General features: G+C 53.6%; 9 protein-coding genes across 9 annotated transcripts; 6 read left to right on the forward strand and 3 right to left on the reverse strand.

Moving 5' to 3' along the window:
• Window positions 1–270: 270 nt before the first annotated feature.
• Window positions 271–1,101, forward strand: UMAG_01976 (uncharacterized protein; the record flags this gene model as incomplete). The annotated part of the gene is made up of 1 exon (XM_011389588.1): window positions 271–1,101. The coding sequence occupies one exon, from the start codon at window positions 271–273 to the stop codon at window positions 1,099–1,101; it is 831 nt and encodes a 276-aa protein (XP_011387890.1).
• Window positions 1,102–1,902: 801 nt separating this feature from the next.
• UMAG_01977 (uncharacterized protein) lies at window positions 1,903–3,360 on the forward strand (the record flags this gene model as incomplete). Its single annotated transcript, XM_011389589.1, has 1 exon — window positions 1,903–3,360. The coding sequence occupies one exon, from the start codon at window positions 1,903–1,905 to the stop codon at window positions 3,358–3,360; it is 1,458 nt and encodes a 485-aa protein (XP_011387891.1).
• Window positions 3,361–4,305: 945 nt separating this feature from the next.
• UMAG_01978 (uncharacterized protein) lies at window positions 4,306–4,782 on the reverse strand (the record flags this gene model as incomplete). Its single annotated transcript, XM_011389590.1, has 3 exons — window positions 4,306–4,407; window positions 4,504–4,677; window positions 4,759–4,782. The coding sequence occupies 3 exons, from the start codon at window positions 4,780–4,782 to the stop codon at window positions 4,306–4,308; spliced, it is 300 nt and encodes a 99-aa protein (XP_011387892.1).
• Window positions 4,783–5,053: 271 nt separating this feature from the next.
• Window positions 5,054–5,707, forward strand: UMAG_01979 (S-adenosylmethionine-dependent methyltransferase; the record flags this gene model as incomplete). The annotated part of the gene is made up of 1 exon (XM_011389591.1): window positions 5,054–5,707. One exon carries the CDS (start codon window positions 5,054–5,056, stop codon window positions 5,705–5,707), a length of 654 nt encoding a protein of 217 aa, XP_011387893.1.
• A 581-nt stretch (window positions 5,708–6,288) lies between these two features.
• Window positions 6,289–8,140, forward strand: UMAG_01980 (uncharacterized protein; the record flags this gene model as incomplete). The annotated part of the gene is made up of 2 exons (XM_011389592.1): window positions 6,289–7,835; window positions 7,936–8,140. The coding sequence occupies 2 exons, from the start codon at window positions 6,289–6,291 to the stop codon at window positions 8,138–8,140; spliced, it is 1,752 nt and encodes a 583-aa protein (XP_011387894.1).
• A 169-nt stretch (window positions 8,141–8,309) lies between these two features.
• UMAG_01981 (uncharacterized protein) lies at window positions 8,310–10,604 on the reverse strand (the record flags this gene model as incomplete). Its single annotated transcript, XM_011389593.1, has 1 exon — window positions 8,310–10,604. One exon carries the CDS (start codon window positions 10,602–10,604, stop codon window positions 8,310–8,312), a length of 2,295 nt encoding a protein of 764 aa, XP_011387895.1.
• A 1,554-nt stretch (window positions 10,605–12,158) lies between these two features.
• Window positions 12,159–13,814, forward strand: UMAG_01982 (uncharacterized protein; the record flags this gene model as incomplete). Its single annotated transcript, XM_011389594.1, has 1 exon — window positions 12,159–13,814. One exon carries the CDS (start codon window positions 12,159–12,161, stop codon window positions 13,812–13,814), a length of 1,656 nt encoding a protein of 551 aa, XP_011387896.1.
• A 913-nt stretch (window positions 13,815–14,727) lies between these two features.
• Window positions 14,728–15,624, forward strand: UMAG_01983 (uncharacterized protein; the record flags this gene model as incomplete). Its single annotated transcript, XM_011389595.1, has 1 exon — window positions 14,728–15,624. One exon carries the CDS (start codon window positions 14,728–14,730, stop codon window positions 15,622–15,624), a length of 897 nt encoding a protein of 298 aa, XP_011387897.1.
• A 155-nt stretch (window positions 15,625–15,779) lies between these two features.
• On the reverse strand, window positions 15,780–16,892 carry UMAG_01984 (putative alcohol dehydrogenase I; the record flags this gene model as incomplete). Its single annotated transcript, XM_011389596.1, has 1 exon — window positions 15,780–16,892. One exon carries the CDS (start codon window positions 16,890–16,892, stop codon window positions 15,780–15,782), a length of 1,113 nt encoding a protein of 370 aa, XP_011387898.1.
• Between the last annotated feature and the right edge of the window lie 685 nt (window positions 16,893–17,577).

Raw genomic sequence — 17,577 nt, forward strand, 5'->3', positions numbered from 1 at the left:
CCCGTGTTCGCAATCCCCTCGATTCTTGCTTCCTACCTTCTACCCTCCTGATCTGATCTCCTTGTTGCTTCCTGCTCTCTTCCTACAACGCCTCCCCTCCCCTTCCCTTTTGTTTTCACTTCGTGGCTGGTTTCACACATTCTTCTGCTTCTTCTCTTTCTTCGTCTTCCTCTTGCTTCCTTCTCTCTACGTGTATAAAGAGGTCAGGACCTCCAATTCAGAAAGCAGGACTTTTTGACCAGTCTCTCCTCCCATCTCTACAAGACAACAATGCGACCTACCGTCTTTACTGTCGCTTCGCTCGCCGTGCTCAGCGTTCTTGGCTTCAACCTTCCGCAGACGCAGGCCAAGTCGCTCAGCAACAGGAACCCTAACTTCAGCCCCGTGATCATGGCCGAAAAGCACGAGCGCCGGAACGTCTGCGTCAAGCGCAGCAAGAAAACGACCAAGAAGAACACCCAAAAGAATCCCACCTCCAAGATGACTAGCAGCACGGCTGGCAATGAGACGCCCGTTCAAGCTGCTGCCAAAGCTACATCCAAGTCTTCGTCAAGCTCTGTTCTACAATCGTCATTCAATGCATCTGCTTCGACCAGTACTGGTACAATTCGCTCAGCCTCGCTGTCCACCTTTGCAGGCCAAGCTCCGCCCAAGAGCCCTTGGGGTAACTGTTTCGACCTCACCGCTACCGCCTTTCAGCCCAACTGGAAGGGTGAGGCTACCACCACCTGGTGTGGCGTCAACTTTGACAAGTCTTCCCCCATCATCGCTCTGCCCCTCGCCGAACTCTCCAAGGCGTACGGATCTGGCAGTTCAGTTACCTACTACTCCAACCAGGCTCTCTGGAACCAGATGATCTCGGACTGGTGCGGTCGCGAGGTCTACATCCAAGGTCCAGGTGGTATCTTTAGGGCTTACTATGGTGATGCCAACGAGTGGACAAGTGTCGACTTGAACATGAATCTCTACACCAAGGTCAAGGGTGTAGCCACTGGTAGCTACGTTGATCCCGATGCCGCCGGCTGGATGAACGGTATCAAGGGTTGCTTCACTGGTCAGCAGATCAACCTCAAGAACGGCTATCCCTTCTCTTACACCTAAAAGTAGCAAAGTGACGGACGCAAGCGATGCCGCGTCAAAGCCTGCCGGTCAGGTCGCTTTTGAGTCTGCAATTCGCTGAAGACTTTGCATCAAATAAGCTCCCGAGTTTCTCCCGCCTCTCGCATTTCCCCCTGTATTTTCCCCTGGTCGTTTCCTTTTCGCTCGTATGGCTTCAGACCGCTTGTCACCTCTGTCGGGAAGCATATCTCTCACTGTATCCTTGCATTTCTTCTCGCTATCTCTCGCAACTCTCGCAACTCTTTACACCGTGTCGCTGTTGACGTCTACGATCGCCCGCTCGCTCAACATTTCCACGAGACGAGACGGTGCGATTCGCAGCTCTTGTCTTTTACGCGTAGAGCTTCCATCGGTCTTTGTGTGCGTTTGTCAGATCTCTAGACTGTCAGGGCTCGGTGAGATAAGTGTTCCATATGTACTGGCTAAACGACAAGGGGATATGACAAGGACGAGCGTGTTGTCTGACCGCCCACATGCGTTAGCCTAGATCGCTTTCATTAGCATACATGTAGCCCGTTGAAAAAAGTGCTCGGACGATTTCATCGTGCAGTCGGAGGGACAAGTGGGGCAGTTGCAAAGCCATGAGAATCTCTGAATGAAGTCAAAGACGCCAAGGTTGATGAAGCCTTTTAATGGCACGAACCTGACACTGATGGTCTGTTGGGATTGACATGTCAGATGATGCGAATCGTGAATGGTGCTTGAGCAACGTCGTTTCCTAGTCTTACACTCCGCTCTGCTTCCATTATCACAGTTCGACCTCGAATGCTAGGCATAGGCACCATGCAATGGCTCACACTCTCTGTATTCGCTATTGCACTGCTCTCGGCGCTGAGCGCGGCGGCGAATATTTCACCTACGGCCGACCAGGCCTCAGCCAGTCCGCAGCCAAATAAAGACGCTGATTTATCCGCACCTGCTGACGCACAAGTTCAAGCCAGTCCCAAACAACAAGCGCACAACAGTGTTTTCGGCGCAGGCTGTCGTTGGGATCCAACGACAAGTAACATAGAAGAAGTCACGTTTCAATTCCGCACTGGTCAAGCACCTCCTTCTAACTGGTTCTCACAAGTCAACGTTCCGGCTGCTGCCGATGCTGCCAAGACGGATGCGAACAAGCTACATCGTCGACAAAATGGCCAGGAAGGAGATGCCGATGCCAAAAAACACATGTTTGGGCGTGCTGTCGAACCAAGGCCAGCAAGTGGTCCTGTCCTGGACGCGTCATATCACACGCCTTTGATCGACGTGCTCACCTACCGGGCACGTTACGGATCGTTCGGTTCGTCACTCAACAGTGCAGGATGTGCGCTTCCGGCGTTTTCTGAGCGACTCGCCGCGCTGGAAGCTCAAGAAGGCGACATTGTCAACAACTATACCAAACAACACAAACCCATTGCTGGACCTGACGATAAACCTTCCGCCATGTTCTTCTGGGCTGGAATTTCCAACTACGACAATCAAGTCCGAGCGGATCTCATCCAGACCGTCGTCTTCTACGGTGATGGCTGTGCAGCCAATCCACGTCAGGGTCTGTGCATCTATGCGGCCGAGTACAACGAGTTTCGATACGACTCCAACGATCACATGTGTATGGGAAGTAACATGCCCGTTTTCTACCCGATCGATCAGCCTATGACAGTGCACTATCGGACACAGGCAGGTTTTCGAACGCAAGAAGCCTGGATTGACGGAAAGATGGTTTCCTACCTCAGATCGGCAGGTGACCAGGTGATGAATAGCTTCGTCATCACTCAGGAGTGTAAAGGGTGCGAGTGGCCGTTGAGCGAACAGGTGTATGAGAACATCACCATCAAGTTCTCCAAGCCAGAGTTGGACTTTGACAAGCTGCAAAGCTGTTCCGGTGGAGCGGGCACAAGTGCACCACCAAGGATGATGAACGGTGGCAAGGTATGGGTGATAGATAGGGTCACGGTGCCCAGCGGCAAGCATGTCAAGACTGCTTCGACGGACGACAGCAGCAACACGAAGAAACAAGACCAGGTCGATGGCACAGCTGACATGTCGGGCCAAGGTCCCGCTGATAAAGGCGATAACGACTCCGCTGGTGCTGCTGATGGCAAAGCTGGAGACCCGGCTGGCGCAGACACCCCTGCGGGGCAAGCTCCTGACAAACCAGAAGCGCCTGTCGATCCCTCTGATCCTGCTTCTCCTTCGGGTGCCAATCCGGGCTCGAATCCGGCTGCACCCCAACAGCAAGTGAAAGCCGACATCCTCTAGCCTGTTCCAAGTCCACCGTGCGGCTATTTTGATTTCGATGTGTACGAGTCAGGTTCAGAAACTGACGCGCTCGGGTTCCAACTCCACACCGCGGCTGGCGAGACTAAAGAGGCGTGGCATACTACCAATCACGAACGTTCCACGACTCCGACCTTGACCCAAGCTCTCCCTTCTGTTCCCAGAGCCTCGCCCAGACCGTTGACGCCTTTACACGTTATCGCATATTGCTGTTCGCTTGCTTTATATGCTGACACCTCTCGGCTTCAATGTGTGTACATTCGTGTGTGAGTGCGCGAGTGACTTTTTGTCGTTGAATGACACCGGGTGTGGGGAAAATAGCGGCCCACAAATGCCCGAGCGGACCTGCATCTGGACGTCGCACATGATCGTAGTCGCAGACAGCGTACAACAACGTCGACAGATTGACGAACCCACAGACCTTCGAATAGGCCGAAAGCGGGCTTTGTCGGCCCTGGCAGTATGGCAAGTCTCGTGCTCTGCGCATGTCCGAGCCTTAGTATAAACAACACGATTGAATCTGATCGTGGGACGTCTCTCGCAATGGAAAGAGCAGACCCGTGGCGCTCAACATTGCCAAAGACGGGTTCAACATCAACGCATTCGATCTGACACATTCGATCTTCGTGTCAAAGGTGCAGACCTTTATCTCAGCCTCCGCCAGATTAACTCCTGTGAGCAGCGGGGCAAGCCTAAAAAGGTGGATCTCAGCGAGACGATGGCAAAGCTGCAGCCAATGCCCTTGCTCTTGGCGTTACCGCTCAGACACCTTTTCGCGGTGTGGTCGTGATATCAGAGTCTTCGAAGCGCGTACTGGTATGTAAACGTGATTGAAGAGGTTGAGTCAATCGAATTGAACCGAGCAATCTACACTGAAAGGTTGCAAAATCGGCTGGTATTGATGAAATTGTTCGAGAGTTGTTTCTGCTATCGCCCAGAGACGAGCTCGCTCAGCGCGTTTTCCATATCGCCCTTGTGCTTTGCCAGTGTTGACTCGGCTACCTGCCGTGATACGAGCAGTTCTGTGACCTATTGATTTGCATGTTAATATCAATGAGGGTCAGTGTCAGCAAGCGCAACAACGAAAGTATGACATGAGCAAGTCTACGGTGAGGGTATTCTTACAATGAAATCCACGTCCTCCTTTTTGAGTTTCTGGCCCTGTGATGGCCCCGCAGCAATTTGAGCTGACATGGTTGCCGCATTATCGCCGAAGCAGAGAGACTGCACGGTCTTTTCCATGCGTCCACGCTCGAACGTGTATCCTGCTGAGTCGAAGTCGGCCCACTCTTGGATGACCTGTGGAAGCAAAGAAGGCAGCACGTCAGCATGTGAAAGCTGTAAAGGATCGTGGTTAGATCAGAGTGGGACGCAACGTACCTCGGCTTGGGGCTTCGCTGTCATATTGGTAACTAAGATGCGCAAAGAGGGTGGACGAAAGAAGTAACAGATTTGTGTTTGTCAAGTTGCACTATGAATCGTGAATTCGGATTTCGGCGCGACTCGTGTATATGCCCGAATTCCGTGATCTGTACACGTTCTTCCCGAGCGTCCTCGACTTGGGAGCTCTGCCGCAAACCTTGTCGAACACTTGATTTCGCAGACCCGCGACATCACACCCGTCTGCTTGTGCCCAGCAGTCTCTCCAGACGGCTCATAGCTAGCTGAGGACAGCATGATTCCAACCCCCTCACTGTCACATCTGACCAAGCACGACTTTCGCAGCGTCTACGAGCCAGCTGAAGACAGTTTCATCTTGCTCGACGCACTTGAAGCTGACGCCGAGACTCTCACTTCCAGCTTGGCAAACAAAGCACCCATATGTGTAGAGATTGGCTCAGGGAGCGGAATTGTCACCACTTTTATTTCGCAGATCCTCGGCCCGACTTGTGCGTCCTATCTTGCAATCGACCTCAATGCGCACGCTAATACATGTACTCGTGCAACAGGTATAGCGAATGGAGTTCAAATCGAGCCTGTCAGGACATCATTGCTATCAGGACTCCGGTCGAGACTGAATGGCCAAGTGGATGTGCTGCTCTTCAACCCACCCTACGTACCGACTGAGGAAGAAGAGGAAATGATGGCGCAAGGCAAAGGTGGTATCGAAGGATCATGGGCTGGTGGAGAGACAGGGACCAAGTTGGTGGATGAGTTGATAGATGGAGGCATCATCTTCAACATCCTTGCACAGAAAGGAAGATTCTATCTGGTAGCTATCAAGCAAAACAATCCCGTATCGCTCGTCAAGAGGTTGTTAGCGCAAGGCCTAGATGCAGATGTAAGTCACCAACCCTCGCAAAAGCATGTATTCTACCTGCGAACATGATGAATGTCTTGACGCTCATTGCTTCTGCTCCTTTGAACATGGTTTCACCGCTACGACAACCATACTGACGTGGATTACAGGTGGTGCTGGCGCGGCGAGCCGGCGGCGAACATCTGCACATTATTCGAGCAATTAAACCATGAGATTTTGATCCATCGAGCTTATGCACTCATTTGATTCACAGAGCAAAGATACCCAAACTTAGCCTCGAAATCATCCTCGTTGTTCCACTATTCGCAGTACAGTATCCACCAATCGAGCTTGTGGAAACGATACTCTCATGCGCACGTGAGAATCGGTCGACGGTCAGTGAGAGATGATCTGGGATTGGTCGAGTGATAGACAGGTTTGGTAATTGAATTCCGCTTGCTGGAGAAGCGAATATTCCGTGGATCTTGTGCAACACGGCTGGAGCCCAAAGCAAAAGAACAACAGACTGATGGCGTGTGAATCACGAATAAGATCACGTTGATTCTGCCGACGTAGACCAAAAGGCAATGTGCTTTCTTGGTCTACCACTCATGACTCTTGATCCGCGATTCCTTCTGAGCCACGACATCTGATCGCAACGCCTGATGAAAATGGCGATATCCACCTCCTCCCGGCTCGTCATTCATCAAGACGTGCTCAGCTGGTTGCAACATCGACCATTTGCATCAGCATTCACCTTGCTCGTCGTCTACATTACCTACAAACTCGCCATCAAGCCCATCCTCTTTCCCTCTCCCTATCGTCATCTACCACGGCCCGAACGAGCATCGTATATTCTTGGTCAGCGGATTGTTGAAGCCAATGGCCTGACATACATCGACGCTTCCACCAACCAGCGTGTCAAGGTCAGCGGACCGGGCGAAGTATGCAAGCACTACGCTCGCACGCTCGACACCTCGGTGTTTGTCTTTCCGGAACCTTTTGGTGGTGAAACCCTCTTCATCTCGGATCCATTTGCGCTGAATGCGATCCTTGCTGATGTCGACAAGTTTCAATCGGATCTGCTACGAACGACGATCATCGAGTTTATCGTTGGAAAAGGCATCGTAGCACGCTTCGGAGATGCACATCGAAAACAGCGCAAGCTCATGGCGCCCGCATTTACTCCGGCACACATCAAAGGGCTGACGCCGATTTTTGCCAAGTACGCCCAGCTCATGTGTCACAAGATCGCCTTGGCGGACGATGAGAGTGTCGATTTTGCCGAGTACCTCGATTGCACGATGCTCGACATCATTGGTGAAGCTGGCTTTGGCTACAGATGCTCAGCTCTGGAACGCGGCAGAGGCGGATCAGAGCTTTCGTCGGCATTCAACTCGGTCAATCAAGCCGCGATCGATTTCGGACCCGCCCGAGCGATCCACCTGGGTCTTTCGGCAATGCTGTATCCGCGCGCATCCATCTGGCCTTTGTCTGAAGCGAATCGACGGATCGCCAAAGTTAACCGCGTTATGGACCGTATCACGATGCAGATTGTTCGCGAGGCAAAATCGCGCGTCGAAAAGGAAGGTGAAGATCTCGGCGACAAGAAGGACCTTCTTTCGCTGCTGATCAAAAGCAACCTAGATGCGCGCATCGGCGAGAGGATGACGGACAAGGAGATCTCGGGTCAGATTCAAACCTTCATGTTTGCGGGATACGAAACAAGCTCTGTGACCACCTCGTGGACGCTCTACTTCCTCGCACGACATCCTGAAGTACAGAACAAACTGCGCAACATCCTCACCGCCACACTTTCCGAACGCAAAGGCATACCATTGGAAGAACTCGATGTGTCCACATTGGAATACGACGACGTCTGGTGTCAAGACTTGGAATATTTCGACTGGATACTGGCCGAGACACTGAGATTGTGTCCACCTTTGTCAGGGAACGATCGGCAAGCGATGCAGGATAGCGTTTTGCCGCTCATGACGCCCGTCAAGATGACTAATGGCGAAAACGTGTCTCAGTTGATGGTCAAGAAGGGGTCGAGGTTGACCATTGGTATCAAGACGGTCAACTGCGACAGAAAGCTGTTCGGCGATGATGCCGATGAGTTTCGGCCAGAGCGCTTCGCCGAGCTGCCACAGAGACACGCGGAAGCCAAGCTCCCACCGTACGCCACGTATTCTTTCTTTGGCGGTCCCAAGTCTTGGTATGCATACTCCGCTTATCCTTCTGAATCGGTCTTGTTGCGGCAAACGCGTACTGACACACACTCAACCTCTTGCTTCCCATCCTATCCATCTACCCAGCATCGGTTCCAAATTCGCACTCACCGAAATGAAAGTGATCATCATCGCCGTCCTCTCCCGCTTCCAGCTATCGCCCGAGCCCGGCGTGACTATCAAACAACACCAGGCGCTCATCGTCCGTCCTCGCGTAGAAACGTCTACTGGAGGTCCAGCAGCCGGAATGCCACTCCGCATCAAACGGCTGCCTCACCAAGTTTCCGTCTGATCTACTGTTCACCCACCCAGACGCGGTTAAGATCTCAGAGAAACACGATAACGCAATGTCAGTTCACAATCAGCCCAAAGTTGCATCGGATCGTGTGTGTGTGAGTGAGTGTGTATGTGGTATAAAAATGGGCGTTTGCAAAGTCCAGATCACGATCACTGCACGAGCATCAATCGGCTACAAGACGATCCTGGTCGTAAGTGGGTGTCGGCGGCAACACGCCTTCGCTCTTCGATACGTCTTCCAACGCCGCTGCCAACTGCTCTACATCCTCGACGGTAGCGAGCGACCACACTTCGTACGCCGACTCGCTCTGATCGCCGCGCGCCTGCTTGTGCTTATCCCTGTACGCGAGCTCTTTGCTCAACAGATGCGCACACGCCCTGCCGGGGCCCAAACAGATGAACCTTTCAACGCCCTGTGCCAGCAACGTGTCTACGCTGCTGAGCCAGTGAACCGGTCTGGCAAAAGCACCCATCAGATCTTGCCTGATCGTCTCGCTGTCCCGTATCACACTTCCATCCTTGGACGAAACTAGCGAAAGCCCCACCGGATCTGAGAGCGGCATGTACTTGACAACAGGACGCAAAAAGTCAGACGCCTCGAGCATCAGGCTCGAATGGTACGCTCCCGAAACGGGCAAATTGACCGCGCGTGCGCCGAGGTTCTTTGACCGTAACCTGTCGCAGCAGTAAGAGACGCCGACGCGAGTTCCGGACAGTACAATCTGAAGCTGACTGTTGATGTTGGCCACCTCAACCACTTCGTCGCGTGCAACCGAGGGCACTTTACCGTTGCGTATATCCTGCAACACCTGCTCGACTTCATGGATCACCGCCTTGAGCTTGCCTGGTCGAACGACGACTCCTGACATCTGCGTACGCTTCCATCCCGGTGCTGCTTTGGATTCGCCGTTTGAGGCAGCAGCAGCTTCATCCTCTTCGTACAGCAAGTCGGCGCCTTTACCGCTGCCAGCATTGGCAAACGCCCACGTCTCGTAGATGCTCTCGGGTTTCTTGCAGCCAGGCGGGAACAATACCGGATGATTCTCCGTGTAATGCGATGCAACCAGACCACGATGTCGCAACAATCGCACCGCATCGTGCAGGTCCATAGCACCCGACCCGACGAGCGCAGCGTACACGCCCGAGCCATGACCGGACGCCCATTGCACATGATCCTGGATGAGATCTAGTGAGAACTCCTTGCGAAGCACCTGCAAGAATGCGAGCGTACAGGTGAGGATAGCAGGTTGGGCGTTTTCGGCTCTGGTCAACTCGAGCTGATCGCCTGAGAAGACTAGATCGCGGAGCCAACCCCTTCGACTCCTGGCCACGGCTGTGCCGCTCGCCGACAGACCTTGCTTGGGATCCAGAGGCCGTGTTTTGGCCAATTCGGCTTCAAAGAACTCCCGCTGCTCAGCACTGGTCGCTCGTTCGCCCTGGATGAAATGGTGAGAGTGGATGCCGGGTGTCATTATTAGCGCCTCTTCTGCCTGGTGCCAGATAGACCTCGCTGAACGGAAGGCCTTGTACAAGTCTTTGGACATGGCGACGTACTGCGAGCCTTGACCAGGGAAGATGAGAGCCGACTTTTTGCGCACGATGCCAATGCCAGGATGACCTTGTCCAACGCCGGCCGTGGCAGTGCCAGCCAAGGGCGGCTGTATGCCAGGTGCCACAAAGGACGAAGCATTGAAAGAAGACGACGGTGAGGAAAAGTAGGTATGCTGTGGAAGAGGCTGCTCGCTTCGAGTCGAGGGCGAATAGCGGTGTTCGTAGCGATTGACGAGTGTGGCGTCTGGCGAGGCGGGAGAGACGGGTGTCGATGGACGCGTTGCACAGGAGGACGATGGACCGGATACGTGGATGGTGTTCATTTTGCGTTTGCCGTAGTTGGGAATGGCGCCTTTACCCGCGTTCCCCATGACGATCGGTGCGCCCGAAGCTTTGCCATGGGACATGGTTGCGTTTGCCTCTGTAGGAGAAGCTACTGGACCTCCTTGACTTTTGGCCCCACCGCCAAAAGCCCATGTATCGTCGAGTTGATCGGATGCATTTGTGGATTTCGACCGTACCGTCAAAGAGACAGGATGTGCCACTGGTCCGGACGTGTCGATGATGGTGCTACTGCTGCTCAATGGTAACGCCGTACTGATGCCTGCGTGACTTGCGGTCGAAGCCGACGGCTCGTGTGGTGTTGCGTGGCTTGGTTTTGTGAGCGCGGAGGAGAGCAGTGGATGTGCAGATGCGCCTAGGGTGCGGTAACGTGCGATATAAGCAGTCGAGTCACGGATCTGAGCGAGCGAGTGTCTTTTATTGGCTATGCTCGTGGACACGGATGGGCTCGAAGCAGCGATGGCAGTGGAAGAGCGTCTCGGGCGGGAAGGCCCAGCGAGCGGAACCCTTGATGGAGAAGCCGACGCAAGCAGCTCGCAAGCAGCACCACGACGAGAGGACAGCATGATGGCAGAAGCGATAGGGACGAAGGAAAAGCCTTGACTGCCTTGAAGCGAGAAGCGAGAAGCGACCGATTCGATTATGCTGATTTCATGAGATAAGTTTGTAAGGTAATGATCGATACACTTGCACAATGGGCGAGGTTGGTATCGCTATGAGGACGGATGAGTCATTCTGAGTCACTTTTCGGGAAAGCCGTTGGATACAAAGCTGAGAGACGACGATGGGTGATGGTGGCAAGGGCAAAGCTGTTGCCGGCGTGGCTGGTCTGACATGCGCTGCGAATGTGATGCAACCGTATCAGTAACTTAGCAGCTTCGATTCATGAATTGAAGGCGGGGGCGGGCGGGGTGTGCGTCAGAGACTTGGGGGCCAGAGTCGCTCAGACTTGAGCGCGCGGGGTGAGGCAGCGAAAAACACACAACAGCTGCACGGCAGCGGAAAGCTCCCGAAAACTTAATCATCACCGCTTGTGACTCAACCGGTGTTCGGACTGTTCCGCTTTCAAAAGAGACCGATTCGAGTGGCTCACAAGCGAGTCTATGCGGCGATCGCGTACTTCACGGTTGGCGGAACAGACGTGCTGACCGTTCTTCACGCCAGCCGAAATTTCACGGGCGTCTGTTTCTGAATCACGAATTCACGATTTCACGATTCACGATTTACGATTCACCATTCACGATTTGAGCGGCCGAGTCTATGGGCAATTTACAAAAATGTCGGCCTCTTCGACCTGACATCCTGGTTCCCAGAGAAAATCACGAAATTCCGTGAAACACATCACGCATCGTGAATCACGAGTCACGAGTCACGATCTCAAGAACTCAAGTTGTTAGGCTTTGAGATATGGACCGACGACCCGAACTTCCGACAAACTCTGGCGTAGAACAGCGAGCCACACAGGGTAAAACCGCGGCTGCAGCGACAGCCATCGACACTAACTAGTCTTGAGAAACTAAGTTAGTGCACAGTAGCACATGCCACTTTGCGATTTAGCATATCCGTGGAGAACCTGTCCACTGTCCTGCATGACCTCGGTCTATCAGCTTAACGTAACTATCGAGTTGCACAGAGTGGCCTGCGAGTCGGGTCACAGTCACGTGTTATGCTCTTAAGGTTTAGGCCAACAGATCGATGTCTTGCAGAGTCTAGACGGCTGACTCGTATCGCGACGTCGAGTGCTGCACAGTGGTACGAATAGAGGCTAGCGTGTAGGTAACTATGTGAACGCCGTCAGATGGTTTCGGAGACAAACATTTGTGCTCTCGGAGATTAGATCAAGCCCTTCCAGCGGCTCAAGGTAAAAAAAAAAAAAAAAAAAAAAAAGAAAGCAACTTTGTCTGCAGTTGACCTTTCTGAAATCACCTTCGTGTTTGTCACCGCGACATCCGTTCTTCTCGGTGGCTCTATAGCCTACGTCACGCACGGTTATCGCCTTGCAATCTCCTTTGTTCTCTGTCCTCCACCTTGCAATCTGTTCATCGTCTCAGAGACCTCTCCTCTTATATAAAATGACATAGCGTGGATCCCGAATTGTCTTCAGACCACATTCATCAACAATGTCATCTCCAGGCACAAGCATGGTCGAGGCCGTCGACAGCCCTTCCGAGCATCATGCTTTCTCAACGCCGCCACCGCCACCACTCTATAACGCTGGCAGGCTTGGCAAGATTCGACAATTCGGCGGTGTCGTAACTCTCTGTCTTGCCATGCTGCTCACCCAAGCTGCTCTAGGCCAATCGGTGCTCACAATTCGCAGCATCGCCCGTACCTTTGACGTCGAGCACTCCGACGGTCAACAGTCCTGGTTTGCCGCCGCGTTTTCGCTCACCGTCGGCACATTTGTTCTTCCCGCAGGTCGTATCGGCGATATTGTCGGTCACAAACCCAACGTGATTCTCGGCTATGCTATTCTCAGTCTCTGGTCCCTCCTCGCCGGACTTTCACACTACACCAAATCGTACGTCTTTTTCGACATTTGTAGAGCCATGCAGGGCCTCGGGTGTGCCGTGCTGTTGCCCAACTCGCTCGCCATCATGGGCAGGATTTTTGCGCCTGGCACGTATGCCAAGTATCTCAGCTTTTCTTTCTTCGCTGCGACTGCTCCGAACGGCTTTCTCATCAGTGCAGTTTTCACCACTCTGATGGACATGAACGACAGCATGGGTTGGTGGTGGGGCTTTTACGTCATGACCATCACAGCGGCGCTTTTGGCAGTGGTGTGCGCTTTTGTGCTGCCCAATGAAGACGAAATGCGTGCTGTGAGTGCTTCGTGGAAGCTCAATAGCAAAGACGAAGGCAGCGGTCCGGGGTCATCCGAGCCATCAGCTTCACTCGAGGATGCCGCGCACGCCAAGGCTCCTCTATGGCAGCGACTCGACCTGTTCGGCACGGTTACAGGCGTCGTTGGTCTGATCCTCTTCAACTTTGCGTTCAATCAGGCGCTCGTGGCGGGTTGGTCAGCCGTCTACGTCTACGTCTTACTCATCGTCGGCGTGATTTTTATTGCTGTGTTTATCTACGGCGAGAGCAAGGCACTGTATCCTTTGCTTCCGACCAAGGTCTTTAATCTCTCGGGGAGCTTTATCCTTGTTTCGCTTGCTTTTGGCTGGGCAAGTTTTGGCATCTGGATCTTCTACCTCAATCTTATGCAGCAGATCATCCGGGGATACTCGCCGCTCTTTACACTGCTTACCATGGTTCCAGCGGGCGTAGCAGGTGTCATTGCCGCCTTTAGCTCAGCTCAAATTCTTGGACGCACAAGCCCAGCATTCCTCATGCTGCTTTCCCTGCTGGCCTTTTGCCTTGGAAGCTGTCTCGCCGGTACCGCTCCGGTTGACGTCGAGGTGCTGCCGTACATTTCTTCATGCATCATGCCATTCGGGATGGACATGTCGTTCCCAGCAGCCAGCATCATCCTGAGCGATTTGCTGCCGCCACATCAGCAAGGCACCGCAAGCAGTATCGTTAACACGGTGGTCAACTACAGTATCGCCTTGGGTTTGGGATTTGCAGGCGTCGTTGAGACACACGTCAACGACGGAGGCACAAATCTGCTCAAAGGATACCGTGGAGCTTATTACATGGGAATCGGATTTGCGGGCGGCGGAGTGGTACTGGCTTTGGTCAACTGGCTTTTGCATCTGCGCGCAAGCAAGCAGAGTCAAGCTAAAGCTAACGCGCAGTTCGAGGCGGACAAAGTGTCCTCTGCATAAGACCATATAGCCTACGTTGTAGGTTTCGCTCGTGACTCATATGTATACTAGACAATATCCGCATTACGTCCTATGTGATCAACTTTGTTCGGCATTGACGACAAATTTCCAAGTGCTGGCTCGCGTGCTTGCCTGTGACTGGCGGCTGTGCTTTCGGTGAGGCACGTGGTGGGCTTGAAGGGCGCGGGATACCAGCTGATGAGTTTTCACAGCTGCGAAGGATGCGATGGATGCGAGCCAGGTTCCGATGCAAACGAGACACCTGGATTGAAAATCAAGGCATGGACCCAATTCAGCCGAGCAATCAAGAATGGCGGGTTCCTGGTTCATGTTGGGGCATAACGAGCTGTACGTACACAGCCTCGTTTGCTGCTGCTTCTAGCTCGGTACATGGGTAAAAATAGACACTGCGCGATACTTGCTTGGTGCAGTGGTTTGGTATGTCTACAAGCGACCTGCGGATCAAGCGTGAGCTTCCGAGCTACGAGCTTTGTTTGTTCGCCGACCAAAGACTGCCGAACAACGTCCCGAAATCACAGCCGAAATCACAGCCGAGAACAAACTCTTGACTGGCAGCGACAAAATAATATTCGTGAATGCAAAACGCAGTTGGAGGCGGTGCGCTGTTGGACACTGGTTACTTTTGCGTCCCGATTTGTGACCGCTAGCTGAACAGGCGCGTGCCGAATGCACCACCGTCTGGCCATACTGTACGCGCATCGACGAGGTAGACGTGAGCGGTGGACATGTGCGCGCTCGCTCGACACGACCAACGAGCGGTACATGTGACAGGATGGTGGTGCCGGGATTGTGGAACAGTATATAACGAAGCTCTTATCCGAGCGCAGATGCAAACTTGACGCTCATCACATCTCGACACGCTTACTACACCTTAAGCGTTGAACTCGCAGCCATGACCTGGCCAACGCAGATCATTATCGATTGCGTTTTTATTCCGCTCTACGCGACACTGCTCCTGCTCAATCTGCTTAGCGTGGTCAAACATGCACATGATCGAAGCGGAGGCTTGATCTCTCTGCTTCTGGTTACCGTGCTTCACCTCGTCGGCAATGTGATGCTTGTGGTCGCGTATACCAAGCACAATGCATCGGCGACGGTGGTGATCTGGGGGTCAATTTTGCAGTGGGTCGGATTGAGTCCCTTGATCTCGTCCGTGTTGGCGATCTGGTCGCATGCGCGGTCGACGCTGCACCCACGCGACAAGTGGTCTACTCGCGTGGTTCGCATGATGAATCTGGTCAATATGGTAGCGTTGGTCTGTCTTATCACGGGCTACACCGGTACGGATTTCACAGACGACCACGGCGTACCGCTCAAAAAGCCGCACTTGGCTGTGCAGACCAAAGTGGGGGCGGTACTGTATATCCTTCTCTCTTTCGTGCTTGTCCTTCTAGTCGTGCTCGGCCTCCGCCACATACGACGTGGTCAGCAAAACGCTGCAATCCGACCAATTTTGCTGGCAGCATCCACCCTTATGCTGATCCGTTCCGCTTACGCCGCCTACACCACCTTCTCAGCATCGCTCCTAGTACCCAGAAGCATCTGGACCAAACTCGTCCTGCAGTACATCACCGAGCTCGCTGCGTTGACCGCATTGACCTGCTTGCCCTTCCTGATCAAAAAGACGACGCCAAACGCCATCCAAGTGTCAAGCTTCGACGTCGAGAGAGATGGCACGCCGCTCCCCGCCAAACCCCTGCAAGCTTGGAGCCCTGCTCAAGTCGAATTCCAGCAATATCAGCCTTCTCAGATGCCCTCATCTCCTCCTCCTCCTCCTCCTCCGCATTGAGATCCACCTTTCTGACATCTCGTCAAATCGAAAAATGTATTCATCTTCACGAACCAGCACAAGCAAGAAAGAAATTCAAAGACGAGTTGATCTTCACGTTTGGTGTGTGGAAGCATACTAAGGACCTAAGCTGAACCAAGGCTGGTGGGAACTGATTACTGGTCGATGTCGAGCACGATACGGCCAGCGATCTTACCGCTCTGCATGTCATCGTAGACTTGTGGGAGCTGCGAGAGACCGAGCGTCCTGAAGTGAGTCCTGACCTTGCCGGCAGCTGCGATGTCGAGCGCCTCCTGGGCGTCCTGTCGGTTACCGACGTAGGAGCCGACGATACGAACCGAGCGGAAGACGGTGAAGAAGACGTTGGCCTTGATGTCGGCCTGGCCGGGCAAGCCGACGGCTACCAGGACACCACGCGGGCGAATGTAGTCGAGCGCCTGTTCGTAAGCGGCAGCACCAGAGGCAGCAACCACAGCCGCCTGAGGACCGAATCCGTCAGGCGTGGCCGCCTTGATATCGTCAACAAGGTTTTTGGACGTCTTAAAGTCGATGAAACGTTCAGCGCCCAGCGATTCGCAGAGCTGCTTCTTGTCCGCACCCGTGTCAATGGCGATGACACGGTAGCCGGCAGCGACGGCGTACTGGATGGCCAAGTGTCCCAGTCCACCACCAGCACCGGGAATGGCGACCCACTGACCAGGATTCAGCTGAGCTTCCTTGAGAGCCTTGTACACTGTGACACCAGCACAAAGAATAGGAGCGGCCTGGTCGAGAGGAAGATCGTCCGGGATGATCGAAAGGTGGTTGGCATACGAAACGGCGTACTTTTGGAAGGAACCGTCGACGCTGAAACCAGAGCACTGCGCGTGTGGGCAGTTGGGTTCGGCACCCGTCCTGCAGAAGGAGCAGTTGAGGCACGAAGTGGCGATCCACTTGATACCTACACGGTCACCGACCTTGACGTACTGGTCAGCACCTTCACCGAGGGCGACGACGACACCGGCACCTTCATGTCCACCGACGAGCGGAAGTTTGTTGTCCAAAGGCCAGTCACCGAGCATGGCATGCAGGTCGGTGTGGCAGACACCAGAGTAGATGACGCGGACGAGCGCCTCGCCTCGCTTGAGCTCTTTCTGGATGGGTGCTTCCTTGACCGAGACGGGACCACCCTGCTTGTCAAAGATGGCGACGCGGTTCTGGCCTGAGACCTGGAGCTGTTGCTCACGAGGGTCGGCGTGCGATCGGGACGAGGTAGCAGCGGGAGCCATTGTTGGTTTTGATTGTTGTCCAAGGTAGATTGTTTACTCGAGAAGCGAAGTAATGCTGTTGTTGAGAGCTGTGTAGCTGCTGAGAAGAGAGAGCTGAGGGATGATGTGTGGGGAATAAAGTTCAAGGATGGCGTCAAACGTCGGCTCTTTTATGCTTTCGCAGTGGGTCAGACCGATGGCTACGAACAAAGTCCAGTTGTGTTCCGCCAGGTGTCTGAGACAACCAGGATGCGAAGGCGGCGGTGATCTGTGCAGTTGCGTGACGTTGCGGGAGTTGTGTCTGTTACGCTACTCCAGGGAAAACTCGAGAGTTGCCTCGCTCGATGTCGGCTGCCTAGAAGATGTGATGTCGCGCGAGCAGCTTTAGCAGCTTTCTGCAAGCATGCAAGCTTTGCAGTGTGTGCTCTCAAAGGCTGGGCAAATTCATTGTAGCGGCAGAGTAAGGAACGCAAACCGGTGCTCTCCCGCTTGCTGTGCACAGGTAACTTTCGTCGACTGACTCTAACCTCGGAGCTGCGACATTCCACGCTCGATTGCGGGGAAGGGTCCTTGGCGTGCGGGGACTTGCCATACAAGATTCACAATTCGTGATTGGACACAATAGAATTCACGATGGCTTACCTGGTCACCTCACATCACATTCTTGACACTTGGGCGGAAGCTTGCGTTGCCAGTCCGTGCGCAC

Source organism: Mycosarcoma maydis, chromosome 3 (genome assembly GCF_000328475.2).
Source record: "Mycosarcoma maydis chromosome 3, whole genome shotgun sequence".
Lineage (NCBI taxonomy): Eukaryota > Fungi > Basidiomycota > Ustilaginomycetes > Ustilaginales > Mycosarcoma > Mycosarcoma maydis.